At 39.2% G+C, this 14,996-nt stretch overlaps 1 protein-coding gene and 2 pseudogenes across 1 annotated transcript; 1 reads left to right on the forward strand and 2 right to left on the reverse strand.

The window, feature by feature from the left end:
* Window positions 1-1,719: 1,719 nt before the first annotated feature.
* LOC122755595 lies at window positions 1,720-2,302 on the reverse strand (annotated as a pseudogene).
* A 1,933-nt stretch (window positions 2,303-4,235) lies between these two features.
* LOC122726107 (60S ribosomal protein L34-like) lies at window positions 4,236-4,589 on the reverse strand. The gene has a single exon (XM_043963623.1). The coding sequence runs from the start codon at window positions 4,587-4,589 to the stop codon at window positions 4,236-4,238; it is 354 nt and encodes a 117-aa protein (XP_043819558.1).
* Window positions 4,590-9,914: 5,325 nt separating this feature from the next.
* On the forward strand, window positions 9,915-13,933 carry LOC122753655 (annotated as a pseudogene).
* Window positions 13,934-14,996: the final 1,063 nt, after the last annotated feature.

Here is a 14,996-nt window from a genome sequence, read left to right on the forward strand (position 1 = left end):
CTTCCCCATCTTCCCCTCCATTCCATAAGCTTTTTCTTGTTTCTTTTATGTGAACTACTTTCCCCCAGTCCACCTCTCCCTTTCAATTTTTTCCAGTGCATTCCTCTTACCCCTTAACTTTATTTATTTTATTTTTTGCAGGGCAATGAGGGTTAAGTGACTTGCCCAGGGTCACACAGCTAGTTAAGTGTCAAGTGTCTGAAGCCGGATTTGAACTCAGGGAGTCCTGAATCCAGGGCCGGTGCTTTATCCACCGTGCCACCTAGCTGCCCCTCCTTAACTTTATTTTAAAGATGTCATCATGGGTCAGATAGGTGATACAGTGGACAAAGCACCAGACCTGGACCCAGGAGGCCCTGAGCCCAAATATGACCCCAGACACGAACCACCCCACCCTTCCTGCTCCACAAAAAACTAGGATAAAAAAAAATAAATACTTTAAAGATATCATCCCTTCATATTCAATTCACACCTGTGCCCTCTAAGTATATGGTTTTCAGCTGCCCTAATACTGAGAAAGATCTTATGAGTTAGAAATATTATCTTCCCATGTAAGGATATAAACAGTTTAATCTTTTAATATCCCTCATGATTTTTTTTCACTCTTATTTTTTTTTTTATTTCTTTGACAACATAAAAAAAAAAAGTTAGGAACCAGACCTGTATCTCTATTTATTTTTAAAACAATTAAATTGTGTGAAGCATCCAAATGCATTAAAATTTAATCCCTTCAATTTGATATTACACATATCCTACAAATTTGTTCAACATGGATGAAAACAAAGCTATTAACACACTCCAAATTTCTCTAGGTACTGCATTTTAATAATATTTTGTCATATTGTACTTTTTGCTTCTTTTGATCCCAAATGCTCATTTTATTTCAATATCTATACCTGTGTATAGTTGAATTTTCAGGTGATTGTCAGGTGATGTTGAAAGCAAAATAACTTATCTCAAATTGATAATATAACAGAGTCCAAGTGATCTAAAATAGCAAAATGTTCTTCCATTTGTGATAAATCTAAAATTTGAGGGAGACAATGGAAGTCAACTGACTTTTCTTTGAAAGTTCTTATATACAGGGTGTCCCCAGAGTTTTAATGATTTAAAATTGTATTAACACTTTTAGGACATCCTATAAAGATCAAGAGATTAATCAGGTCCTAAAGATTAATTACATAAATAATTTTCCTTCTTATTCCCTCACCTTAAAATGTAATTGTATTTATAACTCAACTCATATGGCAGAGGTTATATTTATTTTAATAGACAGACAAAATATTAAAAGATGATAAAGATGAACAGAAAGAATATTTGTTCTTCATTAAGTTATTGCCATCAAATGACTGCTGACACACCAAAATATATTTTTCTTGAACCTTTCACAATGACTTCAGCTATCTTCTATTGTCTAGGACATAAAGGTAAATGCTTTCATTACTTGTTAAAGACCACAGTTAGACATAACCAAAGCTATTCCAATGTAAAAATCTATCAAATAGTCAATAAATGACTGTGTTGTTGAGGTTTCCTAGTTTTCTCATGCAAATTTTAGTCTGTTTCACTATATAATTAATTCATTTTTAAAATCTGAGGCACAGATTGGGAGTTCTAGCTAGTTTGACAATTATAATTGATTTAATGTTCTTGCTTCAAAAATAATGACTGTTTTTCAATTACCTTTTAAAATTAGAACAAACAATGATGGTCTCCAAATGCATTACATTATTACTCTTTAATAACACAACAACTGATATACATACATCATTTTAAAGTCGATGTCAATCACTGTTGTCCTTTAGCAACAAATGAGTGTGAGCCTTAATGAGATTTTTCCAAAAATGCTTTGCAGCACCTCAAACATTGCTCATATACTGTCTCAAAGTCAGAGTCATTTCCATAATATGGATCTTCAATAATAAGTTGTTTCTGTGGATCGTAGCTTCCAAGAAGTTCAATTTTAGCTTTGCACTTTTTAACTTGATTAACTTTTCTATTGAAATCTCTCAGATTGCTTTCATCCATACAGAGTATATAATCAAAAGTCAGGAAATCTTCTTTGGTAATCTGCCTGGCAATATGATTCATGGTAATGCCATGCTTCTTCATGCAAGTCTGCCCTCGATAATCAGGGGGGGTTTCCTATTTCACATGTAGATGTGGCTGCACTGTCTGTCCTCGACTTATCTGAAATATTTTGATCAGCTACAAGTTTCCTAAAAACTGCTTCTGCTATAGGTGAGTGACAAATATTACCCAGACACACGAACAGCACAGACCTGGTCCCCTCTGCGGCCATTTTTATTTCCTACTGCCTCATGATTTCTTTTTCCTGTTTACCTTTTTTTTTTTTTTTTTTGTAGGGCAATGAGGGTTAAGTGACTTGCCCAGGGTCACACAGCTAGTAAGTTTCAAGTGTCTCAGGCCATATATGAACTCAGGTCCTCCTGAATCCAGAGCAGGTGCTTTATCCTCTGAGCCATCTAGCTGCCCCCCCCCCCCGCCCCAGCCATCTACCTTTTTATGCTTCTCTAGGGTCTTGTATTTGAAAATCAAATTTTCTATTCAGTTCAGATCTTTTCATCACAAATGTCTGAGAGTCCTCTTTTTCATTGAAGTCCCATTTTTCCTCCTGAAAGATTATACACAGTTTTGCTGGGTATGTGCATTTTGGCTGTAGTCCCAATTCCTTTGCCCTCCAGAATATCATATTCTATGCCCTCCAGTCCTTTGATGTAAATGGTGCTAGATCTTGTGTTATCCTTACTGTAGCTCCACAGTATTCGAACTCCTTTTTCTAGCTGCTTGCAATATTTTCTCCTTGACCTGAGATCTCTGGAATTTGGCTATAATATTCCTGGATTTTTTCAATGTCTATTTTACCTTCTGTTTCTAGAATATCAGGGCAATTTTCCCTGATAATTTCTTGGAAGATGTCTAAGCTCTTTCCTTGATCATGGTTTTCAGGTAGTCCAATGATTTTCAAATTATCTCTCCTGGATCTATTTTCCAGGTCAGCTGTTTTTCCAAGGAGATAGTTCATATTGCCCTCTATTTTCTTATTCATTTGGATTTTCTTTATTGTGTCTTGGTTTCTTATAAAGTCACTAGCTTCCATTTGTTCAATCCTAATTCTTAGGCAATTATTTTCTTCAGAGAGCTTTTGTATCTCCTTTTCCATTTGGCTTTTCAAGCTGTTGACTTTTTTCTCATGACTCTCCTGCATGGCTGTCATTTCTGTTTCCATTCTTTCCTCCATCTCTCTAAATCTTCCTTCTATCTATCCTACTTTCTCTTCAAAGTCCCTTTTGAGTGCTTCAATGGCCTGAGACCGATTCATATTTTTCCTGGAAGCTTTGGATGTTAGACCTTTGACTTTGTTATTTTCTCCTTCTGAGGGTGTATTCTGGTCTACTTTACCCATAAAAAAGCTTTCTATAGTCTGCTGCTTTCTTTGCCAACTCATCTAAATCTGGAAGCAGATGTCTGATTGAAATCTGAATCTCTAAGGTCAGAAGCTTGGTGTGCCTATACCCCTCCCCCACTGGGTCACCACCACTTGATTTGGCCCACTGGTTCAGAACCAAGGCACTTCACCCCAACTCCAGCAGAGACTACAGCCACTTCACCCTGGCCAACTAGCAAACCCCTTCACCGGTCTATGAGTCGAGCCTCAGAAGAAGCTGGTGGCGCCCAAAACTCAGACACTCTGGAGGTGCGGTCTGTTCCTGGCTGGGTCTGGACCATGTGCACTGAGCTTCCCTCTCAGCCCTATCAGCAGGTGATCCCAGTTTCCACCTTTGGCTGGAAAATAGTTTCACTCTGTTCTTATGTGACTTAGGGTGCTTTTTTAAATGGCATTATTTGGGAGTGAGTGGATTGGTTTACTGGGAGCTTGTGGGAGTCACAGCCTCTCCTCCACCATTTTGGCTCCACCCCTCCAAGGAGCTTACATTCTAATGCCCAAAGGGTAATGATAAAGCATACTATCCACCTTCAAAGAAAGAACTGATATTGAACACAGACACTTTCATTCTTTTCTTCTTTTTTTCTTATACAAAATGACTAATGTGGCAATGTTTTACATAATTGCACATGTATACCCTATATCTGATTGCTTACTGCCTCAGGAAGTGGGGAGGGCAGGGAGGGAGGGAGGGATAGAATTTAGAACTCAAAATTTTTTTTTTCACATTTCGTTTTTCTTTATTATTCAAAAAAACATATCCTTTTTATTTGCTTTTTTGACTCTGTGCCTGCGCCTTCAACACCTTCACAACAATTTTCTGTTCCTCAATCAGGAAAGCACACTTGATCCTGTCACAGACACATTTAGCACAAATGGAGCCACCATAAGCCCTGCTGACATGCTTTTTGGTCTTTGATAGCCTCATAAGAACTTTAGGTCTCACTGCATGAACACCTCGAAGTCTTCCTGGGCACAAACCACAGGCTGATTTTGGTGCTTTTCCAACTTTCTTAGTATAGAGGTAAACAATTCTGTTACCTGGGGTTGGTGACAGCCGAGTTTTGTTGGAAGCTGTGTTGTAAGACAACCTATGGCAATATGTCAGATGCCGAACCATTTTAAATTTCTGTCAAGTCCATCACCGGAAGAGGGAAGACAGAACTCAAAATTTTGTTGGTGGTTTTTTCTTTTTTTTTGGGCGGGGCAATGGGGGTTAAGTGACTTGCCCAGGGTCACACAGCTAGTAAGTGTCAAGTGTCTGAGGCCGGATTTGAACTCATGTACTCCTGAATTCAGGGCTGGTGCTTTATCTACTGTGCCACCTAACTGCCCCCAGAACTCAAAATTTTAAATCAAAATGTTTATTAAAAAGAAAACCATATTTATAACCAACTAGAAAAATATGTGTATAAGTCTAAAAACTGGAATTGCAACTTCTGTAAACTAGTTACTAATGAAGAATCATAAATTTAGGGCTAGAAGGGGCATCAAATGCTATACTTTCATTTTACAGATAAAGAAACTGAGGCCCAGTGTGGGTAGGTGACTTACCTAAGGTCATACTGGTTGTAAATGATAGGTCTGGGAATTGAACTCAGATCTTCTGACTGAATCTAGAACCCTTTCCATTAACCTGATAGTATGGTAATACAGGTACTCGTTACATAAGAGTGTTTTTCTTGATAGACTGTCATCAGTTCCTTACTAGCTAATATATTCCACATTCCTAAGGACACCCAAAGTCCTTTACTACCTTGATAGGATGAGAGTGTCCCAATAATTTTGAGAAGAGGGGAGGTGAGAGAAGTAAAATGCCAAAGTGGGCTGCAGTATAACTGGGCTGCTCCCTACAAAAACTTTGGTTTTCCAAATGTGGGAGATATAATCTAACTTTAGGAAAAAAGCATGCCCAAGTTCACTTAATTTTGTTCCTTGCCTTTTCTCTTCAAATTGCTTCTGGAAAGAGAAGCAGGCTATCCATCAGATTTCCAGAGTGGTGAGAGAAGAGCTTCCTGTTTTGACAACCCTTCTATTAGTGCTTTCAATACCCTACTCATAACTTGATTCCTGTTGAAACTGGGGTCAGAAAATGTGATTAGAAAATCCCAGTCCCCATAGGTGTGGGTCTGTGTCATTTTGCATATCTGCATGTTTTAGAAGCCTTACATAAGTCACTCAAATACTTGTCATTCATGATCAAGTGTGTTTAGGTAGTATAGTGAGCAGAGATGGTCCAGAAATATCTCCCCTAAAATCTGGGATATACTCTTTATGCATATGGAGTACATGGGAAAGTGTACTCAAGCTTAGAGAACATATGTGACAAAGGAGTACCTCACAGTTCCTTGATCAATGGAAGCCATTTTTCCCTCCCTGCTGTCCTGATGAAGCTCCCTTTCAGAGTGGGCAGCTCTCTGTTGTGCTCTGAAGGTTGATGTCCTTGTAGGATCCTTAAGCTGCTTCTCCTCAATATGAATAGTCTGTTTGGAACTTCTGATTCATTATGGGTCTTGAAATTGTGGTCAGTCATTGCTAGTATTTTATTTTAAAAATTTGCAGCAATATTCATTAGGGAAATTGGTCTAGGGTTTTTTTTTTTTTTTTACTTTCCAGGGTTAGATATTAAAACCATATTTATGTCATAAAAGGAATTTGGATAGGACCCCTTCATTGTCACTCCCCCCCAATAGTTTACATAGAATTAGAATTGATTATTCTTTAAATATTTGGTAGAATTCCCTTGAAATTCCAGCTAATACTGGAGTTTTTGATTTGGGAGTTCATTTATGGCTTGTTTAATTTCTTTTTCTAAGACATGCTTATTTAAGTATTCTCTTTCCTGCTCTGATGTCAGGAATTTATATTTCTGTAAACATTCATTCCGGACAGCTAGGTGGCACAGTGGATAAGGCACAGGCCCTGGATTCAGGGGGACCTGAGTTCAAATCTGGCTTCAGACACTTGACACTAGCTGTGTGACCCTGGGCAATTCGCTTAACCCTCATTGCCCTGAAAAGAAAAAAAGTATTCATTCATTCTATTTAGATTGTCTATTTCGTTGGCAATTGGGTAGAATTGCTCTTAATAATTGCTTTTATTTCTTCTTCACTGGTTACAAATTTACTGTGAGAAATGGGTAGTTGTCTCCTCTCAATGTGGATATGACAAGTCAGTCATGCTCCTCCTGACCTGTTTGTGGGACAAAGGTCTCAGATCCCCTCCTCCCCCTCAGGTTAGCAAGGTCACATGGTTCAAGGAGCCCTGGTCTCACTTAGGTCCTCTCCAGAGTTCTGTCCATATAAGGAAGTATAAGGTCCACTCCTGAGTTATGCCCATACAAGGAAGAGGGGTGGGAATACTGCGTTCCGATTAGCTAGTTTTTCCTCGTAGATTGTAACCAGTGATGAAAAAGGGGAAGGTCAATTTGCGTTAGGGACTAGGGTATAAAACGGGGCCTTCGAGCCCCCTTTCTGAGCACCCACTAGCTGCACACTAGGGTGCCTCCTTCTCATGAGGAGAAAATAAAGCCTTTGTCACCTCGCTGCTGAGTTCCTGAGAATTATTGAGAAGAGGATGGATCTCCCCCTCACATTTACCTTTTTCATTTTTGATATTTCTCTTTTCCTTCTTTAAAAATCAAAGTAGATAATGGCTTATCTATTTTATTGCTTTTTTCCCTTAAAAAAACCTAGTTTTATTTAAATGTCCAATTTAAAAAAAACTTTCAATTTATTAATTTCTCCTTTGATTTTTCAGAATTTCTACTTTGGTGTTTAATTAGAAAATTTTAATCTCTTGCTTTTCTAGGTTGGTTTTTTTTTTTAGTTGCTTAATTTGTTGATTTGTTCCTTCTTTCTTTTATTGATGTGAGCATTTAGAAATAGAAAATTCCCCCTAAGCACTGCTTTGGCTGAATCTCACGAATTTTAGTATGTTTTCTCATTATTGTCATTCTCTTTAATGATATTAATGTTTCTATGATTTATTCTTTGACTCACTCATTCTTTGGAATTGTTATTTTTTAATCTTTATATCAAAGATCTTTATGGAATGTCATTTTTAATGCATTATGGTCAGAAAAATGTGTAATATTTCTGCTTTTTTTACATTTGTTTATGAGGTTTTTTATGTGCTAATACATAGTCAATTTTTGTTATGGTGCCATGCACAGCTGAGAAATATTCTTTTAGGTTCTTATTCAATATTAACTGATTTAATACTTCCTTTTTTTTTCTGTTGAATTGGTTTTATTTATAGAGGAGAAAATGCAGCAACAAGTTGAATCACAGAGAAACTTAGAAAGTTTTCTTTTAACTTTACACTCAGTGTCTAGGTGACTCTTGTCCTGAGGATGGCTGAGGCAACCTAAATTTCAAAAGATCCAGGTTAAAATCTAAGAAGGTGTAAGTGTTGTAGTTATGGTGTTGAAGGTTCTTATATGTAGTATTATCAAATAGCTCAGCATTTTCAGTCTTTTGTGGTGGCTGTTGTATTTTAGACTTCTTTTATTTTTCCTTTTTATTGCCTCCTGATTTTGTAGAGAGAAAAACTCTTGAAGCAAATTCTTGAAGCCCCCATGGTTTTAGTTGTATGGGCTTCAGTACCGCCCCTCAGCCCAGTACCAGGATAGAGGAAAAGGCCATGGTTTTAAAGTTGGGGGGACTCTAGCCAAGATTAACCTGTCCAGAGGATGTTAGAGGGGCGCCCCCACAGCTACAGTTCGGGCTCACTTCCCCTCGCCTAGGTGGGAGCAAGACTGGCCAATTCCAAACTGGGGGCAGGAACAGAGTCCTCCTTTAAGACTTTTGCTGTTATGCTATTTGGTACATTCATGTTTAGCATTTCTATTAATTCATGGCCTAGAGTCCTTTTTAGCAAAATGTATTTTTTCAGTTTCTCTCTTTTAATTGGGTCTATTTTTGCTCTTGTTTTGTCTGAGATCATGATTGCTATCTTTGCCTTTTGTTATTTCATCTAAAGCATAACACATTTTACTCTGATCCCTTATTTAAACTCGGTGTATACCTTTGTTTCAAGTCTGTTCCTCGTAAGCAACATATTCTAGGATTCCGGCTTCTAATGCACTGTTATCCTCTTCTGTTTAATGGGAGAATTCATCCTATTCCCATTCAGTTACAATTGCTGTATTATTTCCCTTTATCCCATTCTTTAACATACTTCCTTGCCCCACCCCCATCTTCAAGAATTTGTTTTGCTTCAGACTGTTGCCTTTGTTAATCTACTTTACCTTTTTTTATTCTACATCCCTTCCCATCCTTTCCCTTAATCCCTTTCTCTCCTATTTTTCTGGGTTCAAATGTTTCCCACTCCTGCCCCATATGGCTCCTTCCTTGTACATCCCATTTTTGTGAGATAATTTTCCCCAGTTTTCTTCTCCTTTCCCTTCTCTTCCAGTGCATTTCTTTACCCCACCCTTCCAGCTATATATTTTTTTAAGTGAGGCAATTGGGGTTAAGTGACTTGCCCAGGGTCACACAGCTAGTAAGTGTCAAGTGTCCAAGGCAAGATTTGAACTCAGGTACTCCTGACTCCAGGGCCGGTGCTCTATCCACTGTGCCACCTAGCTGCCCCATGGTTTTTGTTACACTGGTATCTCCTGTCCTATCTGTACTCCTCTGTCTTATCTGATACATTTTCATCTATGTCATAACCACTAACACTGGCAATCCCCCAAGTCTATGTCCTGAGTCCTCTTCTGTTTTCCTTCCATACTATTTCATTTGGTAAACTTATCAGCTTTCATGGATTCAATTATCATCTCTCTTCTGGTTATTCTCAATCTATTTACATAATTTTCATCTCTCTACTGACCTCTAGTCTCACATTCCCAATGCCTATTAGAACTCAACAGGTCTAAAACTGAACTCATTATTTTACCCCCCACCCCAAACTCTCCCTGATTCCTAATTTCCCTATTATTGTCAAAGGTGCCATAATCCTCCTAGTAGCACAGGCTGACAGTGTAGGTGTCATCTTCTAAGCCTCACTCTCTCCCACCCCAACATCTACTCAGTTGTCATGTCTTATCTTTTCTACTTTATCCTCCTCTGCCCGCCTCCCTCTCTACCCCCTCCACCTTCCCCCATTAAATAAACTCCAGTGGCTTCTTATTACCTTCAGCATCAAATATGAAATCCTATGGCTTTTAAAGTCCTTTATTACCTGAACAATCTTTGCATGTTTTAGTCATTTTCTTACACCATACTCCTTTCCATGTCCTTGCTGTTCCTCACACATGATCCTCCATGTTCTAATTCCAGGTATGACAGATCGTTTGGATACAGCCATTGGCATGTTTTCTCCTCATTGGACTGTGAGCTCCTTGAGGGCAGGGCCTATGCTTTTGCTTTCATTTGTACCCGTAGTGCTTAGCACGCTGCTGGTTGACTTGCTGATGCCCAGAAAAAAGCATCAATCTGACATGACCAATGGAGGCCAGTGGCTTTTTAACACTGGAGTTGTGATTTACTCCCCTGGCTGTTTGTGTTTCTTGGTCACATGTTTGCATATGTGTGCCCTCTATGCATATGCTGAGGACACATGTTCCTTGCACCGGAGCCTCTTTGTTCTCTTGCTCTATGTATTCCTTCTATTCGTGTCCACCCACGTATATTATCTGCCTGCATGTGGTGTCTGAGTTTGCACCCTCCCCAACTGGTGACACGATAACTTCTTTTTTTAAAACAAGTTTTTGTTGATGTCTCCTGTTTCTTATTTCCCTCCCTTTCTCTCTTCCAGAGAGCCATATAACATATAACAAATGGTATTATTTGAAGGGGAAAAAATAGCACAACTGATTAATACATTGAAAACATCTGAAACATGCAATATATAATATCTGCTGACCCTCTACCTCCACAAATGGGTGGTTTGGTGGTATCCTTTCATATCTATTCATATGAGTCATGCTTGATCTTTAAATGTTACATTTTTATAGTATGATCCTTAATATTAAGGTCAGATATCCATATAGAATATATTGTAGAATAGGGTCTAAGGTGTTGGTTTAAACCTAATTTTTTGCCAGACTTTTCCACTTTTTCTAGCAGTTTTTATAAGAAGTTTTTTCCTAGGTAATTTGTTTTCTACTTTATCAAACACTAGGTTATCAAGTTCCACTGTTTCTGATTCTCCCCTGTCTAGTCTGTTTCACTGATCTCTTTAGTTATTCACCAATACCAGAAAGTAGATCTTTGAATGCTTATTCATCAACATTCACTATTTCTTAGAGACACAATAATATTCCATTACATTCATGTACATTGTTGGTGGAGCTGTGAAATGGTACAATTATTATTATTTTTTTTGCAGGGCAATGGGAATTAAGTGACTTGCCCAGGGTCACAAAGCTAGTAAGTGTCAAATGTCTGAGGCCAAATTTGAACTCATGTCTTCCTGAATCCAAGGCCGGTGTTTTATCCACTGTGCCACCTATCTGCCCCTGGTACAATTATTTTGGAAAACAATTTGGAATTATATAAACCAAGTGACTGAGATGTCCATTCCCTTTGAACCAGAGACTCCATTACTGGACTTATCCTACAAGGAAACCACTGATAACAAGAAATATTTTTAGCAGTATTTTTTGTGATAGCAAAGAATTGTAAAGTATATTTAATGCTAAGAGACAGCTAGGTGGCAAAGGGCACAGAGCACTGGGCCTGGAGTCAAGAAGACTTGAATTCAAATCTGGGCTCAGACACTTAATAGCCATGTGACAGTGGCCATTATTTAACTTCTGTTAGCCTCAGTTTCCTCAACTGTAAAATGATAGCACCTGCCTCGCAAGGTTGTTGTGAGGATCAAATTAGATAATACTTGTAAAAAGCCTGGCACACAATAGGTTGTTTTTTTGTGGGGCAATGAGGGTTGACTTGCCCAAGGTCGCACAGCTAGTGTCAAGTGTCTGAAGCTGGATTTGAACTCAGGCCCTCCTGAATCCAAGGCCAGTGCTTTATCTACTGCGCTACCTAACTGCCCCTCACAATAGGTTTTATATAAATGCTTATTCTGAACTCTTCCCTCCCTTTTGCTGCCCTCTCCTCCCATTCATGAATGATACAGGCCTGAAGTTTCCTTTGCGTGTATTATCTTTCCCTGGTTTAGTTGGGTATTAAGACAATATTTGTCTCATAAACCAATGCTGGTAGGGTGTTTTCTCAATTTTGGAGAATAATTTATGAAGTATGGGCACTAGCTGTTCTTTAAACATTTGGCAGAGTTACTCAGCACAACAGCAATCATTCTTATTCCACATCAGTCGACTATGACCCTGACACCCCCACAACCACGTCAAAAGGGCCTGCAGATGGTACTAATTTTGGCACCACTTATTCCTGTGTGGGAGTCTTCTAACATGGGAAAGTGGAAATCATTGCTAGTGATCAAGGAAATCGGACTACCCCAAGCTCTATTTCCTTTATCAACAGAGAACATTTAATGAGTGATGCTGCCACAAATCTAGTTGTAATGAACCCCACCAATACAATCTTTGATACCAAATGAGGATTGGCACCAAATCTGATAATGTCATTTTACAGTCAGATGTGAAGCATTGGCCTTTCCTGGTAGTGAATGATACAGGCAGGCCTAACATCCAAATGAAGTACAAAAGGGAGACCAAAGGTTTCTACCTAGAAGGAGTGTCTTCCATGGTTTTGATCAAAGTGAAAGCAGTTGCTGGAGCTTACCCTGGGAAGACTGTTACAGATGTTGTCCCAGAACCAGTCAACATCGATGATTCCCAATATCAGACCATCAAGACGCTGGAGCCATCAGTAGGCTCAATTACCTCAATCACTGCTCTGAATCATCAATAAACCAACTGCTGTTGCTGCTTGCACTCATGGCTTGGAAAAAAGAAAAAGATTGGTACCAAGAAAAACGTATTGATTTTTGACCTTGGAGGAGGCATTTTCAGTGGCTCCATTCTTCCTACTGAAGATGGCATCTTTGAAATCAAGTCCAGAGCTGGGGGTACTCACTAGGTTAGGGAGAACTTTGACAACTGTGTGGTCAGTCATTTCATTGCTGAGTTCAAGCGAAAGCATAAGGATAGCAGTGAGAACAAGAGGGCTGACTACCAACTATGTACCACTTGTAAATGTGATAAACATCCTCTTCCAAACCAGTTTTGAAATTGATTCCCCTCTATAAAGGTATTGACTTGCATACCTCTATTACTATGATCATTTTTTTTTTTGGTGAGACAATTGGGGTTAAGTGACTTGCCCAGGGTCACACAGCTAGTAAGTGTCAAGTGTCTGAGGCTGCATTTGAACTCAGGTCCTCCTGACTCCAGGGCCAGTGCTCTATCTACTTCGCCACCTAGCTGCCCCACTATGCTCATTTTGAAGAGGTGAACACTGACCTTTACTGAGGCACACTGGCCCCTGTAGAAAAGGCCCTAAGAGATGTTAAACTAGATAAATCACAGATTCATGATATCATCTTGATGGGTGGTTCCACTTGGACCCCACAAACCCAGAAGCTTTTGCAGGACTCTTTCCATGACAAAGAAGTCAACAAGAGCATCAATCCTGGTGAAGTTGCTGCCTATGGTGCAGCTGCTCAGGCTGCTCTATTGTCTGGAGATAAAACTGAGAACGTGCAGCATGTGCTGCTGTTGGACATCACTCTTCTTTCCCTTGAAACTGAAACTGCTGGTGGAGTTATGATAGCTCTCATCCAACAATGCCACCAAGCAGACATAGACCTTTACTGCCCATTGGGACAACCAGCCTGGAGGGTGAGAGAGCAATGACAAAGGATAACAGCCTGGCCGGCAAGCTTAAACTCACAGGAATTACCCAGGGGCAGTCATTCCTTAGATTGAAGGAACAGTTGACATTGGTGCCAATGGCAACTTCAATGTGTCTGATGAGGAGAACAAAATCACCATTGCCAATAACAAAGGTCATCTGAGCAAAGAAGACCTTGAGCACATGGTCCAGGAGGCTGAGAAATATGCAAGACTGAAGATGAAAAGTGGAGTAACAAGGTGCCTTCCAAGAATGCATTTGAAGGGCAGCTGGGTGGCACAGTAGAAAAAGCACCAGTCCTGGATTCAGGAGGACCTGAGTTCAAATCCAGCTTCAGACACTTGACACTAGCTGTGTGACACTGGGCAAGTCACTTAACCCTCGTTGCCCCACAAAAAAGAAAGAAAAAAAGAAATAGGAATGTCTGGACCTCCAGTTGCCATTAAAAAGCAGACAAGTTAGAAGAATGCACTTGAATCTTATGCTTTCAACATGAAGGCTACACCAGAGGATGAGAAAATCCATGATAAAATTGGTAATGAAGACAAAGAGAAGATCCCTGACAAACATAATGAAATAATTAACTGCATGGATAAGAATCAGACTGCTGAGGAGAATATGAGAATCAGAAAAAAAAAACAATTGGGGGGTCTGCAACCTGGTCGTTACTAAGGTGTAGCAGGGAGCATGCCCGGAGGCATGCCCGGTCAATTCCCAGGGGTTGGAGCAGTTCAATCCAGAGGTGCTTCTACTGGACAAACCAATTAAAAGGTAAGCTAAAAACCCCAGAAAAAAGAACATTCCACACAGCTTTCCAAAACTTGATGGATTCAAATTTGTAGCCAAGGCAATGTGCAGTTTTAAAAAGTGACATTTAAGCTACTGTGTAAATCTGGCCATTCTGAATATTTGAATGTGTACAAAAGGAGAGAAGTGAACAACATAGCATTTTATCAGTACTGTAAACAAGTGGAAATGTACTTTTCATCATGAGGAATAAAATCTATTTAAAATTGGTTGTTTCTGTTCATTTTTCATTTTTCATTTGTGTCTGGCTCTTTGTGACCTCATTTAATATTTTCTTGGTAAAGACACTGGAGTGGTTTGCTACTTTTCTCCAGCTCATTTCACAGATGAAGGTCACACAGCTAATAAGTGTATGAGGCCAGATTTGAACTCAGGAAGATGAACCTTTCTGATTCCAAGACTGGCATTCCAACCACTATGTCACCTAACTGCCCATTTAAAATTTGCAGCATTAAAAAAAAAGTTGGATAAAATTCTCTCATGAATACATCAGGAGTGGGTGGGGTTCTGCCCCACCCTCCCCCTGGTGGTTCCTCATTTCCTCTTCTGAAATTGGGTTATTTATCTACCTGGTCTTCTCACAGTTTGGGAATTTTATATTTTTAACGGCATTCTTTGATTTCTTTTGTGTTCCCAGTTTTGTTAGCATATAACTGTGCATAATATGTTCGATTTTCCTTATTTCTCCTGGTTTTGTTGTAAATTCGCCATGCTCCTTTGCTGTTTTTTTGACTGAATTGGTTTTATCATTTTTATTTGTCTTTTCAAAGAACCAGTTTGTAGTTTTGTTATTTCTACTTTTTTGTTTTTAATATCTATTTCTCCTATAATCTTTAATGTATCCTCAAGGAAACCCCCTTCCCACCCTCCCTCCAATACACATCACACTGCCTTGCTCCCTTTCAGTCATCCTCTACCATCCTAACAACCACGAC

The sequence above is a fragment of the Dromiciops gliroides genome, chromosome 4 (genome assembly GCF_019393635.1).
Source record: "Dromiciops gliroides isolate mDroGli1 chromosome 4, mDroGli1.pri, whole genome shotgun sequence".
Classification (NCBI taxonomy): Eukaryota; Metazoa; Chordata; class Mammalia; order Microbiotheria; family Microbiotheriidae; genus Dromiciops; species Dromiciops gliroides.